This window comes from Salmo salar, chromosome ssa20 (assembly GCF_905237065.1).
Source record: "Salmo salar chromosome ssa20, Ssal_v3.1, whole genome shotgun sequence".
Classification (NCBI taxonomy): domain Eukaryota; kingdom Metazoa; phylum Chordata; class Actinopteri; order Salmoniformes; family Salmonidae; genus Salmo; species Salmo salar.
This window is the reverse complement of record NC_059461.1, coordinates 73,252,407-73,272,195: the sequence shown is the minus strand read 5'-3', so window position 1 is coordinate 73,272,195 and position 19,789 is coordinate 73,252,407. Positions and strand designations below refer to the sequence as shown.

At 44.5% G+C, this 19,789-nt stretch overlaps 1 protein-coding gene and 1 long non-coding RNA gene across 3 annotated transcripts in view; one reads left to right on the top strand and one right to left on the bottom strand.

Annotated features, from left to right (window-relative positions):
- Window positions 1–19,789, bottom strand: part of LOC106581302 (chloride channel protein 2) — a 246,150-nt gene that overhangs the window by 36,256 nt on the left and 190,105 nt on the right. For both annotated transcript variants that reach the window (XM_045703912.1, XM_045703913.1), the window contains exons 13-16: window positions 19,048–19,117; window positions 18,766–18,876; window positions 17,529–17,742; window positions 2,453–2,586 (exon numbers count right to left, since the gene is read on the bottom strand). In XM_045703912.1, the coding sequence (XP_045559868.1) occupies window positions 2,453–2,586; window positions 17,529–17,742; window positions 18,766–18,876; window positions 19,048–19,117 (529 nt within the window). The remainder of the gene's footprint in view (window positions 1–2,452; window positions 2,587–17,528; window positions 17,743–18,765; window positions 18,877–19,047; window positions 19,118–19,789) is intronic.
- Window positions 1,260–19,770, top strand: LOC123729288 (uncharacterized). Its single transcript, XR_006761023.1, has 2 exons — window positions 1,260–1,326; window positions 18,758–19,770. It is a non-coding gene; the product is annotated as an uncharacterized lncRNA (long non-coding RNA).

The window sequence follows — 19,789 nt, the reverse complement described above, 5'->3', positions numbered from 1 at the left end:
TACATTGCACAACCTTCAATGTTATGTCATAATTACGTAAAATTCTGGAAAATTAAAATTAGAGCCAGGAGGCCCAAACTGTTGCATATACCCTGACTCTGCGTGCAATGAACACAAAATGACACAATTTTACCTAGTTAATATTGCCTGCTAACCTGGATTTCTTTTAGCTAAATATGCAGGTTTAAAAATATGTACTTCTGTGTATTGATTTTAAGAAAGGCATTGATGTTTATGGTTAGGTACAGTCGTGCAACGATTGTGCTTTTTTCGCAAATGCGCTTTTGTTAAATCATCCCCCGTTTGGCGAAGTCGGCTGTCTTTGTTAGGAAGAAATAGTCTTCACAGTTCGCAACGAGCCAGACTGCTGCATATACCCTGACTCTGTTTGCAAGAGAAGTGACACATTTTCCCTAGTTAAAAGAAATTCATGTTAGCAGGCAATATTAACTAATTATGCAGGTTTAAAAATATATACTTGTGTATTGATTTTAAGAAAGTCATTGATGTTTATGGTTGGAGCAACGTGTACCTAAGCGATTATATGCAACGCAGGACAGGCTAGTCCTGTTGGGGCTCGGGGGCAGTATTGAGACATTTTGAAAAAAATATGTGCCCATTTTTAACTGCCTCCTACACCAACTCAGAAGCTAGGATATGCATATTATTAACACATTCGGATAGAAAACACTCTGAATTTTCTAAAACAGTTTGAATGGTGTCTGTAAGTATAACAAAACTCATATTGCAGGCAAAAACCTGTGAAAAATAGATCCAAAAAAAATGTGGATTTTGTGACTGTACTATTTAGTGTCATTGTTTTATAGATACCATAGTGAGAAAGGATTCATTTCGCAACACCTACGGCTTCCACTAGATGTCAACGATCTTTATAAAGTTGTTTGAAGCGTCTATGATAAACAGAGAGCAAATTAGAATCCAAGGAAGTTGACATGTCATCACTTCATTTTTTGCGCCTGCGCATAAATCTGAGAGACGTGAGTTTGTCATCATTTTTATCTAGACATAGGATAGGTTGTGTGAAAATATTACTGATGTTTAACGTTAAAAATGGACCAAAAGATTAATGCTAAACAACATTTGACATGTTTGAACGAACATAAATAGATTATTTACTAGGTTTTTTTAGCTTTTCGGCGTGATTTTACCAGCCCCACACCACGTTTTGTGGGAGCATAATGAACGCTAAGTACTTGGTGTTATTTGGACATAAATTATGAACTTTGTCAAAAGAAACCACATTTGTTCCGGACCTGGAATGCCTTCCGGACCTGGGATCCTGCCTTCTGATGGAGATAATCAAAGGTAAGGGGGTATTTACAATGTTATTATCGATTTTAGATGATGCTAACTGTATAGCATAGCCTGTTGTTCTTAGCATAGCACCCCGTTTATTGCAAAATGTGATTTCCCAGTAAAGTTATTTTGAGATCTGGCCATTCGGTAGCAATTACGAGATGATAATATATTATTCTTTGAATGACAATATTATAATTTACCAATGTTTTCGAATAGTAATTTTGTTATGTTCACCGGAAGCATTTCAGAGAAGAAAAAAATCTGAATTTCACGCTACTGTAAAATGCTGTTTTTGGATATAAATATGAACTTGATGGAACAAAAAATGCATGTATTGTATAACATAATGTCCTAGGAGTGTCATCTGATGGAGATTGACAAAAGTTAGTGCATAATTCAAGCTGGTTTCTGCTTTTGGTGATGCCTGACCTTGAATTGAAAATGGATGTTTGTACTTTTGTGGCTATGTACTGTCCTAACATAATCTAACTTTATGCTTTTGCCGTAAAGCCTCTTTGAAAATCGAACAATGTGGTTAGATTAAGGAGATGTTTATCATTTAAATTGTGTAAAATAGTTGATTGTTTGAATTTCCAGCCTTGTTAGCAATCCCGGCTCGGGGTTCATTGCTAACCTGTAGCCCCAACAGGTTAAACTAGTAATATCATCAACCATGTGTAGTTAACAAGAGATTATGATTGATTGATTGTTTGTTATAAGATAAGTTTAATGCTAGCTAGCAACTTACCTTGACTTCTTACTGCATTCGCGTAACAGGCATGCTCCTCATGGAGTGCAATGTAAAGCAGGTGGTTAGAGCGTTGGACTAGTTAACCGTAAGGTTGCAAGATTGAATCCCCGAGCTGACAAGGTAAAAATCTGTCTTTCTGCCCCTGAACAAGGCAGTTAACCCACCGTTCCTAGGCCGTCATTGAAAATAAGAATGTGTTCTTAACTGACTTGCCTAGTTAAATAAAGGTAAAAAAAATAAAATTAATAAAAAAAAAAATATTCCGGCAAATCGGCGTCCAAAATACCGATTTCCGATTGTTATGAAAACTTGAAATCGGCCCTAATTAATCGGCCATTCCGATTAATCGGCCGACCTCTAGTCTGTGTGTGCATGTCTCACCACTGGACTCGAGCAGGGCCAGGGTCTTGAGGTGTCCAGCCAGCAGTACATCATGCAGGTCTCTGTAGCAGCAGTTGAGGGTGATGTAGGTCACATCCCTGATCATGATGTCCTCCACACGAATATTATACTTCCTGAAAGACGATAGGAGAGAGGGATGACGAGGGGAGGAGTGGAAGAGAGGGAGTGGTTATTTGTTATTTGCACCACCTATACAGTCAGTGAGTGACAACTATTAGAAAATCGGAGTGAAAAGTTAAGCCAAAAAAAAATGTAATCTGTCAATTCCTCTGTCCTTTCAGAGGTGACTTTGGAACTACATCCTAGTCAGTCCTGAACTTATTGCTACAGAGGTGAGGTTGTATCCGGACGTAATAGTTGTACTGTATAGGAGGTGACTGTGTGAGAGAGCAGGTTCTGCCTCAGAATATTTGTGGTTCTACCCCTCTACCCCGGCCACACAGTACCCTAGACAGGTTTCCTTCCTGCCAGACAGGCTGAGCGTGCCAACCTTCGACACGACAGCAACACTAGGTTCCGCTGCCAAGTTCTGTCCGTGCCAACCCCGACGCAGGCCAACCCTCTGTCCCTCTACAAGATCTAAAACCCATATTCCTGTACTGCCCGGTTTCTGTACACCAATACAATAACCCCCTCTGTAGCTTTAAACCAGGGAATCAGTTCCCAAGTATTCCCACAAATAAAAAAAGTAATATGTGATTGTGTCTCAATGTAAATAAGGTATGAAATTATTGTTATTTTCAAATACAATCCCTTTTTAGACTTAGTTTGGGTCAATTTGCAGTGCACAAATTATTATAATTACGTTCTGGCCCCCCAACCAGCCGCTCTAAACAAATACAATAATCCCCTATATAGCAGACCTAATATAATGAGCACTTCAATGGTTCTGAAACCAATAAACAGAAACCTGTTTCTTACTGTATCTGTCTCATAACTTCAGAGTACAGTGGACTGTTGGCACATTGACACACACACACACACACACACACACACACACACACAGAGAAAAAGTGATGTGCATGTAATTGTTGCCTCACCTCTCTCTCTCCAATCAGTTAGATGGCGCCGACAGACATGGCAGCTCTAATTCTAGCTCCTTAGCAACTGTGCAGTATTTTGTTTTTTTGTGTTTTATTTCTCACATTAAAGCCCAGAAAGTTTGTGTTATTACATACAGCCAGAAATAACTTTTGGATATCAGAGCGGAGGTAACTCACCAGCATTTTGACCAGGAATACGACTTCCCCGAATTGGACCCTTTGTTTGTACCACTCAGGGCAATTGAACTTATCCCAGAGGCTGCTCCAAGATGCCGCCGGCAGAGAAGAGGTGTTTGGAGTGGACTTCTAGTCCGACTCAGGAGGCGTATATTACTCGCTAATGTTCAGTCTTTGGACAATAAAGTAGACGAGCTCAAGGTGAGGATCTCCTTCCAGAGAGACATCAGGGACTGTAACATACTCTGCATCACGGAATCATGGCTCTATCCGGATATACTGTCCCCGTCCATACAGCCAGCTGGGTTCTCAGAACATCGCGCAGACAGGAATAAAGAATTCTCCGAGAAGAAGAAAGGCGGGGGTGTATGTTTCATGATTAACTACTCATGGTGTGATTGTGATAATGTACAGAAACTCAAGTCCTTTGTTCACCCGACCTAGAATACCACACAATCAAATGCCGACCGTATTACCTCCCAAGAGAATTCTCTTTGGTTATAGTCACAGCCATGTATATTCCCATCAAGCCGATACCACGATGGCCCACTGGACTTGGTGCAAACTGGAAACCACATATCCTGATGCCGCATATATTGTAGCTGGGGATTTTAACAAAGCAAAGTTGAGGAAAACGCTACCGAAGTTCTATCAACACATTGACTGTACTGTAGTTCCCGCGCTGCTAAAACACTCGGCCACTGCTACTCCAACTTCCGGGATACCTACGAGGAAATTATTGTCTCCCTTCGGCAAATCAGATCTTCACTTTATTTTGCTCATCCCTTCCTATAGGCAGAAATTCAAACAGGAAGTACCTGGCCTGAGGTCTATTCAACGCTGGTCTGACCAATCAGAATCCATGCTTCAAGATTGTTTTGATCACCCGGAATGGGATATGTTCAGGGTAGCCTCTGAGAATAACATTGACGTATACATTGACATGGTGACTGAGTTCATAAGGAAGTGTATAGTGGATGTTGTTCCTACTGTGACTATTAAAACCTACTCAAATCAGAAACCGTGGATAGACGGCAGCATTTGCGCAAAGCTGAAAGTGCAAACCAACGCATTAAACCATGGAAAGGTGACTGGGAATATGGTTGAATACAAACAGTGTAGTTATTCAGTAAGGCATTCAGTAAGGCAATCAAACAGGAAAAATGTCAGTACAGAGACAGTGGTGTTGCAATTCAACGACTCAGATACGAGACGTATGTGACAGGGTCTACAGACAACCACAGATAACAAAGGGAAAACCAGCCACGTCGCTGACAACGATGTCTTGCTCCCACACAAGCTTAACACCTTCTTCGCCCGCTCTCAAGGACTGTGGGCTCTCGTTCTCCGTGGCCGACATGAGTAAGACATTTAAATGCGTTAACCCTCGCAAGGCTCCATCCCTAGTCGCGTCCTCAGAGCATGTGCAGTCCAGCTGGATGGAGTGTTTATGGATATAGTCAATGTCTCCCTATCCCAGTCTGCTGTCCCCACTTGCTTCAAGGTGTTAACCATTGTTCCTGAACCCAAGAAAGCAAAGGTAACTGAACTAAATTACTATCGCCCTATAGCACTCACTTCTGTCATCATGCCGTGCTTTGAGAGGCTAGTTAAAGATCAAATCACCTCAACCTTACCTGACACCCTAGACCCACTTCAATTTGCATACCGCCCCAATAGATCCACAGTCGATGCAATCGCCATCGCAGTACACACTACCCTATCCCATCTGGACAAGAGGAATACCTATGTAAGAATGCTGTTTATTGACTATAGCTCAGCCTTCTACACCATAATACCCTCCAAGCTCATCATTAAGCTCAGGACCCTGGGTCTGAACCCTGCCCTGTGCAACTGGGTCCTGTACTTCCTGACGGGCCGCCCCCAGGTGGTGAAGGTAGGAAACAACACCACTTTGCTGATCCTCAACACAGTGGCCTCATAAGGGTGTGTGCTCAGCCCCCTCCTGTACTCCCTGTTCACCCATGACTGCGTGGCCACTCATGCCTCCAACTCAATCATCAAGTTTGCAGACGACACAACAGTTGTAGGCCTGATTACCAACAATGATGAGACGGCCTACAGGGAGGAGGTGAGAGCCCTGGCGGAGTGGTGCCTCGGGAAAATAACCTCTCCCTCAACCTCAACAAAATTAAGTAGCTGATCGTGGACTTCAGGAAACAGCAGAGTGAGCAAACTCCTATCCACATCGACGGGACCGCAGGTGAAAAGCTTCAAGTTCCTCAGCGCACATATCACTGACGATCTGAAATTGTCCACCCACACAGACAGTGTTGAGAAGAAGGTGCAACAGCGTCTTTTCCACCTCAGGAGGCTGAAGAAATTTGGGATGGCCCCTAAAACCCTCACATTTTTAGATGCACAATTGAGAGGATCCTGTCGGGCTGTATCACCACCTGGTACAGCAACTGCACCGCCCGCAACCACAGCGCTCTCCAGAGGGTGGTACGGTCTGCCCAACGCATCACCGGGGGCACACTGCCTGCCCTCCACGACACCTACAGCACCCAATGTCACAGGAAGGCCAAAAATATCATCAAGGACATCAACCACCTGAGCCACAGCCTGTTCACCCCGCTATCATCCAGAAGGCGAGGTCAGTACAGGTGCATCAACGTTGAGACCGAGAGACTGAAAAACAGCTTCCATCTCAAGGCCATCAGACTGTTAAATAGCCATCACTAGACAGCTACCACACGGTTACTCAACCCAATCCTTAGAGGCTTCTTCCCTATATACATAGACATGGAATCACTGGTCACTTTAATAATGGAACACCAGTCACTTTAGTGGTAAGATGACGCGGATGCTACGCTACAGGACTGTTTTGCAATGAACAGACTGGAATATGTTCCGGGGTTCATCCAATGGCATTGAGGAGTATACCACCTCAGTCATTGGCTTCATCAATAAGTGCATCGACGACGTTCTCCCTACAGTGACCGTACATACATATCCCAACCAGAAACCATGGATTACAGGCAACATCTGCATCGAGCTAAAGGCTAGAGCTGCCGCTTTCAAGGAGCGGGACACTAATCCGGATGCTTATAAGAAATCCCGCTATGCCCTCAGACGAACCATCAAACAAGCAAAAAGTCAATACAGGTTTAAGATTGACTCCTACTACACCGGCTCTGATGCTCGTCGGATGTGGCAGGGCTTGAAAACTATTACGGACTACAAAGGGAAACCCAGACGCAAGCTGCCCAGTTGCAAGTGTCTTCACTGACATTTTCAACCTCTCCCTGACCGAGTCTGTAATACCTACATGTTTCAAGCAGACCACCATAGTCCCTGTGCTCAAGGAAGCAAAGGTAACCTGCCTAAACAATTACCGCCTCATAGCACTCACGTCGGTAGCCATGAAGTGCTTTGAAAGGCTGGTCATAGCTCACATCAACAGCATCCTCCCGGATACCCTAGACCCACTCCAATTCGCATACCGCCCCAACAGATCCACAGATAACGCAATCTCACTCCACACTGCCCTTTCCTACCTGGACAAAAGGAACACCTATGTGAGAATGATATTCATTGACTACAACTCAGCATTCAACACCAAAGTACCCACGAAGCTCATCACTAAGCTAAGGACACTGGGACCCTGGGACTAAACACCTCCCTCTGCAACTGGATCCTGGACTTCCAGACGGGCCGCCCCCAGGTGGTAAGGGTAGGCAGCAACACGTCTACCGCGCTGATCCTCAACACTGGGGCCCCTCAGGGGTGAGTACTTAATCCCCTCCTGTACTCCCTGTTTACCCACGACTGGGTGGCCAAACACGACTTCAACACCATCATTAAGTTTGCTGACGACACAACAGTGGTAGGCCTGATCACCAACAACGATGAGAGGTCAGAGAACTGGCAGTGTGGTTCCCTGGACAACAACCTCTCCCTCAATGTGAGCAAGACAAAGGAGCTGATTGTGGACTACAGGAAAAGGCGGGCCGAAGAGGCCCCCATTAACATCGACAGGTCTGTAATGGAGTGGGTCGAGAGGTTCAAGTTCCTTGGTGTCCACATCACCAACGAACTATCATGGTCCAAACACACCAAGACAGTTGTGAAGAGGGCACAACAAAACCAATTCTCCCTCAGAAGACTGAAAAGATTTGGCATGAGTCCCCAGATCCTCAAAAAGTTCTACAGCTGCACCATTGAGAGCATCCTGACCGGTTGCATCACCGCCTGGTATGGCAACTGCACGGCATCTGACCGTAAGGTGCTACAGAGGGTAGTGCGTACAGCCCAGTACATCACTGGGGCCAAGCTTCCTGCCATCCAGGACCTATATAATAGGCGGTGTCAGAGGAAAGCCCATAAAATTGTCAGAGACTCCAGTCACCCAAGTCATAGACTGTTTTCTCTGCTACCGCACGGCAAGCGTTGCCGGAGCGCCAAGTCTATGACCAAAAGGCTCCATAAAAGCTTCTACCACCTAGCCATAAGACTGCTGAACAATTAATCAAATGGCCACCGGACTATTTACATTGATACACCCCCCCCCATTTGTTTTGTACACTGCTGCTATTCGCTATTTATTATCTCTGAATAGTCACTTCACCCTACCTACATGTACAAATTACCTCAACTAACCTGTACACTGACTTGGTACGGGTACCCCTGTATATAGCTTCGTTATTGTTATTTTATTGGGTTACTTTTTATTCTTTTTTACTTTAGTTTATTTGGTAAATATAACTCTTCTTGAACTGCACTTTTGGTTAACCTCTATGGGCAAGGCGGGACGAATTCGTCCCACCTACGTAACAGCCACCTGAATTCAGTGGCGCGATTTTTGAATCGTTTGAAATACTATTACTTCAATTTCTCAAACATATGACTATTTTACAGCTATTTAAAGACAAGACTCTCCTTAATCTAACCACACTGTCCGATTTCAAAAAGGCTTTACAACGAAAGCAAAACATTAGATTATGTCAGGAGAGTGCCCAGCCAGAAATAATCAGACACCCATTTTTCAAGCTAGCATATAATGTCACAAAAACCCAAACCACAGCTAAATGCAGCACTAACCTTTTATGATCTTCATCAGATGACACACCTAGGACATTATGTTATACAATACATGCATGTCTGTTCAATCAAGTTCATATTTATATCAAAAAACAGCTTTTTACATTAGCATGTGACGTTCAGAAAAAGCATACCCCCGCAAACTTCCGGGGAATTTACTAACAGTTTGCTAAATTACTCACGATAAACGTTCACAAAAAGCATAACAATTATTTTAAGAATTATAGATGCATTACTCCTCTATGCACTCGATATGTCCGATTTTAAAATAGCTTTTCGGATGAAGCACATTTTGCAATATTCTAAGTACATAGCCCAGCCATCACGGCTAGCTATTTAGACACCCGGCAAGATTAGCCTTCACCAAAATCCTATTTCCTATAAGAAAAATGTTCTTACCTTTCCTGTTCTTCGTCAGAATGCACTCCCAGGACATCTACTTCAATAACAAATGTAGGTTTGGTCCCAAATAATCCATCGTTATATCCAAATATCCTCTGTTTTGTTTGTGCGTTCTAGACACTATACGAATGGTAAATAACGGTCGTGCGCATGGCGCATGGCGTGACTAAAAAATTCTAAATATTCCATTACCGTACTTCGAAGCATGTCAACCGCTGTTTAAAACCAATTTTTATGCCATTTATCTCGTAGAAAAGCGATAATATTCCGACCGGGAATCTGCAATAAGCTAAACAGCCGAATGAAATTTCTCCACGGGGGCGAATCGTGCACGCGCCTCATTCAATGGTCCTCTGATCGGCCACTTGGATAAGGCGATAATCTGTTTCAGCCAGAGGCTGCCTCGTCATCGTTCAGGTTTTTCCCGGGTTCTGAGAGCCTATTGGAGCCCTGGGAATTGTCACGTTACAGCTAAGATCCTTACTCTTCAATAAACAGATGCAAGACACACGACTCCTTGTCAGACAGGCCACTTCCTGCATGAAACCTTGTCAGGTTTTTGCCTGCCATAGGAGTTCTGTTATACTCACAGACACCATTCAAACAGTTTTAGAAACTTTAGGGTGTTTTCTATCCAAACCTGAACAATAATATGCATATTCTAGCTTCTGAGTTGGTGTAGGAGGCAGTTAAAAATGGGCACATATTTTTTCCAAAATTCTCAATACTGCCCCCTAGCCCAAACAGGTTTTAAGAGCTTGTAAGTAAGCATTTCACAGTAAGGTCTACACTTGTTATATTAGGCGTATGTGACAAATAAAGTTTGATTTGATTTGATCATGTTTACATACTGCCTTACTCATTTCATATGTATATTTTGTATTCTATTCTACTACTGTATTTTAATCAATACCACTCCGACATTGCGCGTCCTAATATTTATATATTTCTTAACTCCATTACTTTACTTTAGATTTGTGTGTATTGTTGTGAATTGTTAGATATTACTGCATTATTGGAGCTAGGAACACAAGCATTTTGCTACGACCACAATAACATCTGCTAAATATGTGTATGTGAGAAATACAATTTGATTTGATTTGATTTGATTTGAAATGAAATACCACTCAAAAGCTGGAGATGTATTTGTCAAAAGGGCAGGGAGAAGAGAGGGAGTGCAAGAATGAGTGAGAGAAGGAGATTCATGCCCCAACATGACACTGCTTTTCTCATAGTGTGTGATTGTGAATGTGTGTTTCCCAAGTGTTACACAAGCATTCCTATGGTTGAATGTGTGTTTGTGTGGAAAGTGGGATGGGTACCAGAATGAATAGGAACACAAACAGCTTGGGGGCCACACTTCATGCACTCTTTCATTTAATTTCCCCTCTTCATCCTACTCAACTCCCTGCCTCAAATGTAGTTAGTGCTCACACACACCTGATCCGCAGTGGTGAAATCGAAGCATAGTGGATGATGTGAAGGAGAGAGAGAGAGCGTGAGAGGGGTAGAGAGAGAGAGGGTCAGAGAGAGCAAGAGGGGTAGAGAGGAAGAGAAAGAGAGAGAGAGAGGTAGAGAGAGGGGTAGAGAAAAAGAGAAAAAGCAAGACCGAAATTGAAAGAGAGAAAGAGAAAAAGAAAGAGCGAGAGAGAGAGCGAGAAAGAGATAGATAGAGGGGAAGTGCTGAAGAGCCATCCAGCAGCAACAGGAACAACACAACCACACACATATTTACCACACTATTATAAAATCCCAGAATGGTTTTATGTTTTGTAAAAAATGACAAGTAACACCTCTCTCTCAGGTAGATGCTTCCAGTGTTCAGACTAAAGCCCCGTTTCCACTGGCACTTAAAATTAGGGCCAAATTAGAGTTGACTCAAATACGAACTGGGTCGGGGGAAACCAGGGCCAGCGCAGCCCATTTTCACAACTGGTACCAGCTTGATTAGAATTTGGGCTGGTGACGCCATTACTATGCAACTGCCAGCTAGCTCATCTGGGCTTGCTGCTGTTAGCAAGCAGTACTGCAGTAGTCAGACATGACACGAATTACCAACATAGCTGGATCCTTTATTCATTAATGCACTACACAAACTTTTATGAGAACAGTCAGCCATCGAATGCTTGCTACCTAACGTTAGCTACCAAATCAATCAATCAAATGTATTTATAAAGCTCTTTTTACATCAGATGTCATAAAGTGCTTATACAGAAACCCACCCTTAAACCCTAGAGTTGAAACAAGCTAGCTAGCTAACGTTAGCTAGCAGGAATTTTAGCTGGCCAGGTTGTATTGAAGGCTAGCTAGCTAGCAACATCCTATCAAACCTGTCATCTGGTTTGCTTGGTTAGCTAGCTAGCTTTTATTGTATTTAACCTTTATTTAACTAGGCAAGTCAGTTAAGAAAAAAATATTATTTAAAATGATGGCCTACCAAAAAGGCAAAAGGCCTCCTGCGGGAACGGGGGCCTGGGATAAAAATAAAAAAATAAATACAATGTAAATAGAGGACAAAACACAACACAACAAGAGAGACGGGGGCGGCAGCGTAGCCTACTGGTTAGAGCGTTGGACTAGCAACCGAAACGTTGCAAGATCGAATCCCTGAGCTGACAAGGTACAAATCTGTGATTCTGCCCCTGAACAAGGCAGTTAACTTACTGTTCCTAGGCTGTTGTTGAAAATAAGAATTTGTTCTTAACTGACTTGCCTAGTTAAACACAACACTACATAAAGAGAGACCTATGACAACAATGTAGCAACACAACATGGTAGCAGCACAAAATGTGGTACAAACATTATTGGGCACAGACAACAGCAAAAAGGTAAAGACAACAATGCAGCCACAACTGACAGTTAATAACATATGCCATGACAATCTAGGTAGGAATTAGCTAGCTAGCCTGTTATGCTAGTGATTACGTTAATGTTAGCAAGCTAAAAATCTTTGCTAAATACATGGGTCTGGCTGGCAGTGACAGGAGTATCGGGTAACGTTAGTTACAGCATGGTGAGGGTGAATAAAATTCTTCAACATCTTGCTAGCTAGCAACAGTACCGAAGCCAGCTGCACAGTCACAGCTACCGAGCAACATTACAATATTTCTCATTTCTGGAAGCAGTGGAAACCCAATTCGAGCTAGCCAACCAAGGCCAGCCCATCCTGGGTTGACTACAGTACAAATGGAAACAGGTCTTAACTTCTTTGGGATAGGGGGCAGTATTTTCACGGCCGGATAAAAAATGTACCCGATTTAATCTGGTTACTACTCCTGCCCAGAAACTAGAATATGCATATAATTAGTAGATTTGGATAGAAAACACTCCAAAGATTCTAAAACTGTTTGAATGGTGTCTGTGAGTATAACAGAACTCATATGGCAGGCCAAAACCTGAGAAGATTCCATACAGGAAGTGCCCTGTCTGACAACTTGTTGTCCTTCTGTTGCATCTCTATCGACATTACAGCATCTGTGCTGTAACGTGACACTTTCTAAGGCTTCCATTGGCTCTCTAAAGCCGCCAGAAAGTGGAATGGGGTGTCTGCTGTCTCTGGGCAAAGTACAGCAGCAGAGTTTGTAAGTGGTCAGCCTGGGGACAGTGAGACTGGAGATGCGCGTTCACGAGACTTCTCCATTTTTTTCTTTCAGCCTTTGAATGAATACAATGTTGCCCGGTTGGAATATTATCGCTATTTTACCAGAAAAATAGCATAAAAATTGATTTTAAACAGCGTTTGACATGCTTCTAAGTACGGTAATGGAATATTTAGATTTTTTTTGTCACTACCCTTCGGATAGTGACCTGAACGCACGAACAAAACGGAGGTATTTGGATATAACTATGGATTATTTGGAACCAAAACAACATTTGTTGTTGAAGTAGAAGTCCTGGGAGTGCATTCTGACGAAGAACAGCAAAGGTAATCCAATTTTTCTAATAGTAATTTTGAGTTTAGGTGACCCCGAAGTTGGCCGGTGTCAAAATAGCTAGCCGTGATGGCCGAGCTATGTACTCAGAATATTGCAAAATGTGCTTTCGCCGAAAAGCTATTTTAAAATCGGACATAGAGATTGCATAAAGGAGTTCTGTATCTATAATTCTTAAAATAATTGTTATGTATTTTGTCAACATTTATCATGAGTAATTTAGTAAATTCACCGGAAGTTTTCGGTGGGTATGCTAGTTCTGAACATCACATGCTAATGTAAAAAGCAGTTTTTTTATATAAATATGAACTTGATTGAACAAAACATGCATGTATTGTATAACATAATGTCCTAGGAGTGTCATCTGATGAAGATCATCAAAGGTTAGTGCTGCATTTAGCTGTGGTTTGGGTTTTTGTGACATATATGCTTGCTTGGGAAATGGTTGTGTGATTATTTGTGTCTATGTACTCTCCTAACATAATCTAATGTTTTGCTTTCGCTGTAAAGCCTTTCTGAAATCAGACAAAGTGGTTAGATTAACGAGAGTCTTATCTTTAAAATGGTGTAAAATAGTTGATTGTTTGATAAAATTGAATTGTGGTATTTTAGTTGGTTTTGTATTTTGCGCCGTGCGATGCCATTGGCTGTTGGCTAGGGGTTACGTCTGTCCTCAACAGGTTAAGAGGTGTGGTCATTAGAGTGTGGGTGGTTGATCATTAGTTAACAGAAACAGAACAGATACATTGCTTCAGGTAATATTGAATGTCAGCCATACTCTAACAGGCCTTTAATGATAGATGAACAGGAGAGGTGACAGAGCATCCTGCATTCTCACAACTCTGAGAAAACTGGTCTACGTTGTCATTTTTGTGCCAACTGCTGTCAGTGTGTTTGTGTGTACACACCTGCACATTGTGTAACTACATGTTGTAACTTTGTATAATCTACATGTAAATGAGAAATTATGTAACAGCACAATGAAAAACAACACGACCTACACTTAGCTCACATAACAATGTCTAATGACGCACAGGCACACACACACACACACACACACAACACACACACACACACACACACACTCCTGGTCCGCTCTGTCCCCTGTGGTGAAATCAAAGCATAGTGGGTGGTGTGAAGGAGAGCGAGAGAGAAAGAGAGGGAGAGCGAGAGAGAAAGAGAGGGAGAGCGAGAGATAAAGAGAGAGTCAGTGAGAGAGAGAGAGAGAGAGAGAGAGAGAGAGAGAGAGAGAGAGAGGACAAGAACAACCAACCCAGCAAGAGGAACTAACCAAGCAAGAGAAACCACTAGTCCCCTCACTTGTCCCCAACCTAGCAAGAGAAACCACTAGTCCCCTTACTAGTCCCCAACCTAGCAAGAGGAACAGTCCCCACTAGTCCCCAACCCAGCAAGAGAAACCACTAGTCATAGTCCCCAACCTAGCAAGAGGAACCACTAGTCCCCTCACTAGTCCCCAACCCAGCAAGAGAAACCACTAGTCCCCACTAGTCCCCAACCCAGCAAGAGAAACCACTAGTCCCCTCACTAGTCCCCAACCCAGCAAGAGAAACCACTAGTCCCCTCACTAGTCCCCAACCCAGCAAGAGGAACCACTAGTCCCCTCACTAGTCCCCAACCCAGCAAGAGAAACCACTAGTCCCCTTACTAGTCCCCAACCCAGCAAGAGGCACCACTAGTCCCCTCACTAGTCCCCAACCCAGCAAGAGAAACCACTAGTCCCCTCACTAGTCCCCAACCCAGCAAGAGGAACCACTAGTCCCCTCACTAGTCCCCAACCCAGCAAGAGAAACCACTAGTCCCCTCACTAGTCCCCAACCCAGCAAGAGAAACCACTAGTCCCCTCACTAGTCCACAAGCCAGCAAGAGGCACCACTAGTCCCCTCACTAGTCCCCAACCCAGCAAGAGGCACCACTAGTCCCCTCACTAGTCCCCAACCCAGCAAGAGGCACCACTAGTCCCCTCACTAGTCCCCAACCCAGCAAGAGGCACCACTAGTCCCCTCACTAGTCCCCAACCCAGCAAGAGGCACCACTAGTCCCCTCACTAGTCCCCAACCCAGCAAGAGAAACCACTAGTCCCCTCACTAGTCCCCAACCCAGCAAGAGGCACCACTAGTCCCCTCACTAGTCCCCAACCCAGCAAGAGGAACCACTAGTCCCCTCACTAGTCCCCAACCCAGCAAGAGAAACCACTAGTCCCCTCACTAGTCCCCAACCCAGCAAGAGAAACCACTAGTCCCCAACCCAGCAAGAGAAACCACTAGTCCCCTCACTAGTCCACAACCCAGCAAGAGGCACCACTAGTCCCCTCACTAGTCCCCAACCCAGCAAGAGGCACCACTAGTCCCCTCACTAGTCCCCAACCCAGCAAGAGGCACCACTAGTCCCCTCACTAGTCCCCAACCCAGCAAGAGGCACCACTAGTCCCCTCACTAGTCCCCAACCCAGCAAGAGAAACCACTAGTCCCCTCACTAGTCCCCAACCCAGCAAGAGGCACCACTAGCCCCCCCCAGTAGTCCCCAACCCAGCAAGAGAAACCACTAGTCCCCTCACTAGTCCCCAACCCAGCAAGAGGACCCACTAGTCCCCTCACTAGTCCCCAACCCAGCAAGAGGCACCACTAGCCCCCTCACTAGTCCCCAACCCAGCAAGAGAAACCACTAGTCCCCTCACTAGTCCCCAACCCAGCAAGAGGCACCACTAGTCCCCTCACTAGTCCCCAACCCAGCAAGAGGCACCACTAGTCCCCTCACTAGTCCCCAACCCAGCAAGAGGCACCACTAGTCCCCTCACTAGTCCCCAACCCAGCAAGAGAAAGCACTAGTCCCCTCACTAGTCCCCAACCCAGCAAGAGAAAGCACTAGTCCCCTCACTAGTCCCCAACCCAGCAAGAGAAACCACTAGTCCCCAACCCAGCAAGAGAAACCACTAGTCCCCTCACTAGTCCCCAACCCAGCAAGAGGAACCACTAGTCCCCAACCCAGCAAGAGGAACCACTAGTCCCCTCACTAGTCCCCAACCCAGCAAGAGAAACCACTAGTCCCCTCACTAGTCCCCAACCCAGCAAGAGGAACCACTAGTCCCCTCACTAGTCCCCAACCCAGCAAGAGGAACCACTAGTCCCCAACCCAGCAAGAGGCACCACTAGTCCCCTCACTAGTCCCCAACCCAGCAAGAGAAATCACTAGTCCCCAACCCAGCAAGAGGAACCACTAGTCCCCTCACTAGTCCCCAACCCAGCAAGAGAAACCACTAGTCCCCTCACTAGTCCCCAACCCAGCAAGAGAAACCACTAGTCCCCTCACTAGTCCCCAACCCAGCAAGAGGCACCACTAGTCCCCTTACTAGTCCCCAACCCAGCAAGAGATATCACTAGTCCCCAACACAGCAAGAGGAACCACTAGTCCCCTCACTAGTCCCCAACCCAGCAAGAGAAACCACTAGTCCCCTCACTAGTCCCCAACCCAGCAAGAGGAACCACTAGTCCCCAACCCAGCAAGAGAAACCACTAGTCCCCTCACTAGTCCCCAACCCAGCAAGTGGAACCACTAGTCCCCTCACTAGTCCCCAACCCAGCAAGAGGAACCACTAGTCCCAAACCCAGCAAGAGAAACCACTAGTCCCCTCACTAGTCCCCAACCCAGCAAGAGGAACCACTAGTCCCCTCACTAGTCCCCAACCCAGCAAGAGGAACCACTAGTCCCCAACCCAGCAAGAGGCACCACTAGTCCCCTCACTAGTCCCCAACCCAGCAAGAGGAACCACTAGTCCCCAACCAAGCAAGAGGACCCACTAGTCCCCAACCCAGCAAGAGGAACCACTAGTCCCTTCACTAGTCCCCAACCCAGCAAGAGGAACCACTAGTCCCCAACCCAGCAAGAGGCACCACTAGTCCCCTCACTAGTCCCCAACCCAGCAAGAGGAACCACTAGTCCCCTCACTAGTCCCCAACCCAGCAAGAGAAACCACTAGTCCCCTCACTAGTCCCCAACCAAGAGATTTAAAGAGAATGAAAAAAAGACAGAAGGAAACAAAGGGGGATAAATAGAAGTAAAAATAAAGTGGGGAGAAAGAGAAAGAGGGGGATAGATAGATAGTTATAATATATAGATAGATAATTAACGTAGATAGATAGATAGTTAACGTAGATAGATAGATAGTTAACGTAGATAGATAGTTAACGTAGATAGATAGTTAACGTAGATAGATAGTTAACGTAGATAGATAGTTAACGTAGATAGATAGATAGTTAACGTAGATAGATAGTTAACGTAGATAGATAGTTAACGTAGATAGATAGTTAACGTAGATAGATAGTTAACGTAGATAGATAGATAGTTAACGTAGATAGATAGATAATTAACGTAGATAGTTAACGTAGATAGATTGATAAATAGAAGTGTAGTCCTACGTACTCGTGGTGACCCCAGCCCAGCTCAGGGAGGTAGGGTAGTTTCTTGATCCTGATGATGGAGTCATATAGCGAGGGCTGGAGGGACTGGGCCACGGCGTTGGCCAGTATTACCGCTATCATCACCGGCAGGATGTGGCTGATCTGACCCGTCAGCTCAAACACAATGACCGCTGTCGACACCGTGTGGGTCACCGCTCCAGACAGGGCTGCCGCACCTGGGAGGAGAGGGGAAATGAGGAGAGGAAGGGAGGGGAGAGGAGAGAAGAGAGGGGAGAGGATGAGAGGAAGAGAGTAGGAGAGGAAGGAATGGGTACAGATAAAGGTTACTGTCCATTGACATTAGTAAAGTAATATCAGTGCAATAATACATCTCATGCCCTCAACTCTATACTGAGCCTTCATCAATAATACTGGAACAACAAAGTGAGGAGGGGCGATGGGGGAGGGAGGGTTGAGAAGGGTGGGAAGGAGGAAGGGAGGAGAGGGGCGGGAGGGAGGAGAGGGGAGCGAAGGAGAGGAGAGGGGAAGGGAGTGATGGATGGGGGATGGGCGAGATGACTGTACCTCACAAGGTCAAAGATAAAAAAGTTAAACATTTTAAACATCTTAAATATTTTGTAACCGTTATTGAACAAAGAAAAATAGGTGAGTGGATATAATGAGAGGAAGAAGGAGGAGTGGAGAGAGTGGGCAGTAGTGATAGAGGAGGGAGAGAAGGTTGATTATTCCTAACTTCATAAGGATGGAGGGAGAAAAGAGAGCGCTATTTTAATTGATAGAGAGAGAAAGACAATGAGAGGGTAAATGTAGCCATGCTGAGATTAAAGAGAGGGAACATCAGACATACAGAAAGCTGAGTTAGAGGTGAGTCAACAACATCAGCACCCATTAGACACAAACACAGTTGACATCAACCACTACACTGAACAACAGCATAATCAGCACAACCGTCAACAACAACGCTAACAGCAATATCACTCATAGCAACAATATTAAAGGGCATCTTGCCAAAGGACTTCTAAAGTGCATCATTTAGTTTTTATCTTTGACATAAATGTCTTTATATTACTACTGGGTTTAGCAGTGTCTTACTGTATCTGGCTTCCTACTTCCTAATTGTTACAATAATGGTGTCTAGATGTGTCTAGTCTTGAATAGGTATTGTTAATCTAGCTATACCAAACTTTGTCTTTTTTGTGTGTGTGTGTGTGTGTGTGTGTGTGTCTACAGTAACTCACCCACGACGGCGTACCCTCCTGGCACTATGGGGTAGATGGTGCCATCAGAGTGGATGCCATCAGGGAACCAGGCGGCCATGCTCTCCCCGACCAGACGGCCAAACGCTGCCCCTAGAACACACACACACACACACACACACAAACACACACACACACACACACACACACACACAGTTAATGAGCGCGTAACATACTGTTACACAGACACTCACAAGACTGCATATCATAGCATGTTCCCAGGGTTAACATTATTGCTGAAACACACACACACACTTCTCTTACCAATGACGAAGACGGGCATGAAGGCTCCACATGGCACAGGAATGGTGGTGGCCAGAGCAGACATCCAAAACTGAGACAGACACACAGATACAAAGTCACAGAGGGAACAGTGTGGCATTTCAGACAGCCAACAGGACAATCCTCCATTTAACTCAGCTGCTCTGACTTCTGATCAGTACTGTCTTTTATTCTGCACTATAAAAGAAAATACTCCATTGTGATAGACTCATCTCTTCCCAGGCGTGAACTAGCTAACGTCGGTCCCCATCTGGGTGAGATTGAACTGTCACACACCGCCTTCATTTGATGAAAACCCTGAAATGAACTGAACTCTGGATAATGAGCGAGCTGATTGGAAGATGCGGCTAATTAGAGACAAACAAAAGGACATTTCAGTAGTGATAAGCTTGGGCCATCTTCTTGAACTGCACTGTTGGTTAAGGGCTTGTAAGTAAGCATTTCACAGTAAAGTCTACACTTGTTTTATTCGGCGCATGTGGCAAATACAGTTTTATTTTATTTACCGTATACTGGGATATTTGGAAAAATCCACGGGATGGTTTCTGAATACCGTCTATTTATTTTGAAGTTTGTTGTGGAAATTCACCACTAAGGACTCAGACTCAATATAACATTTTCCCTCAAGTTTTTAAATAGATTTTAATATTTGTAGCTACTTGTGCAATACATTAGGAGATAAAGAAAATTGCGTTCTTCATTTCACCTGTCACATTATTTTACA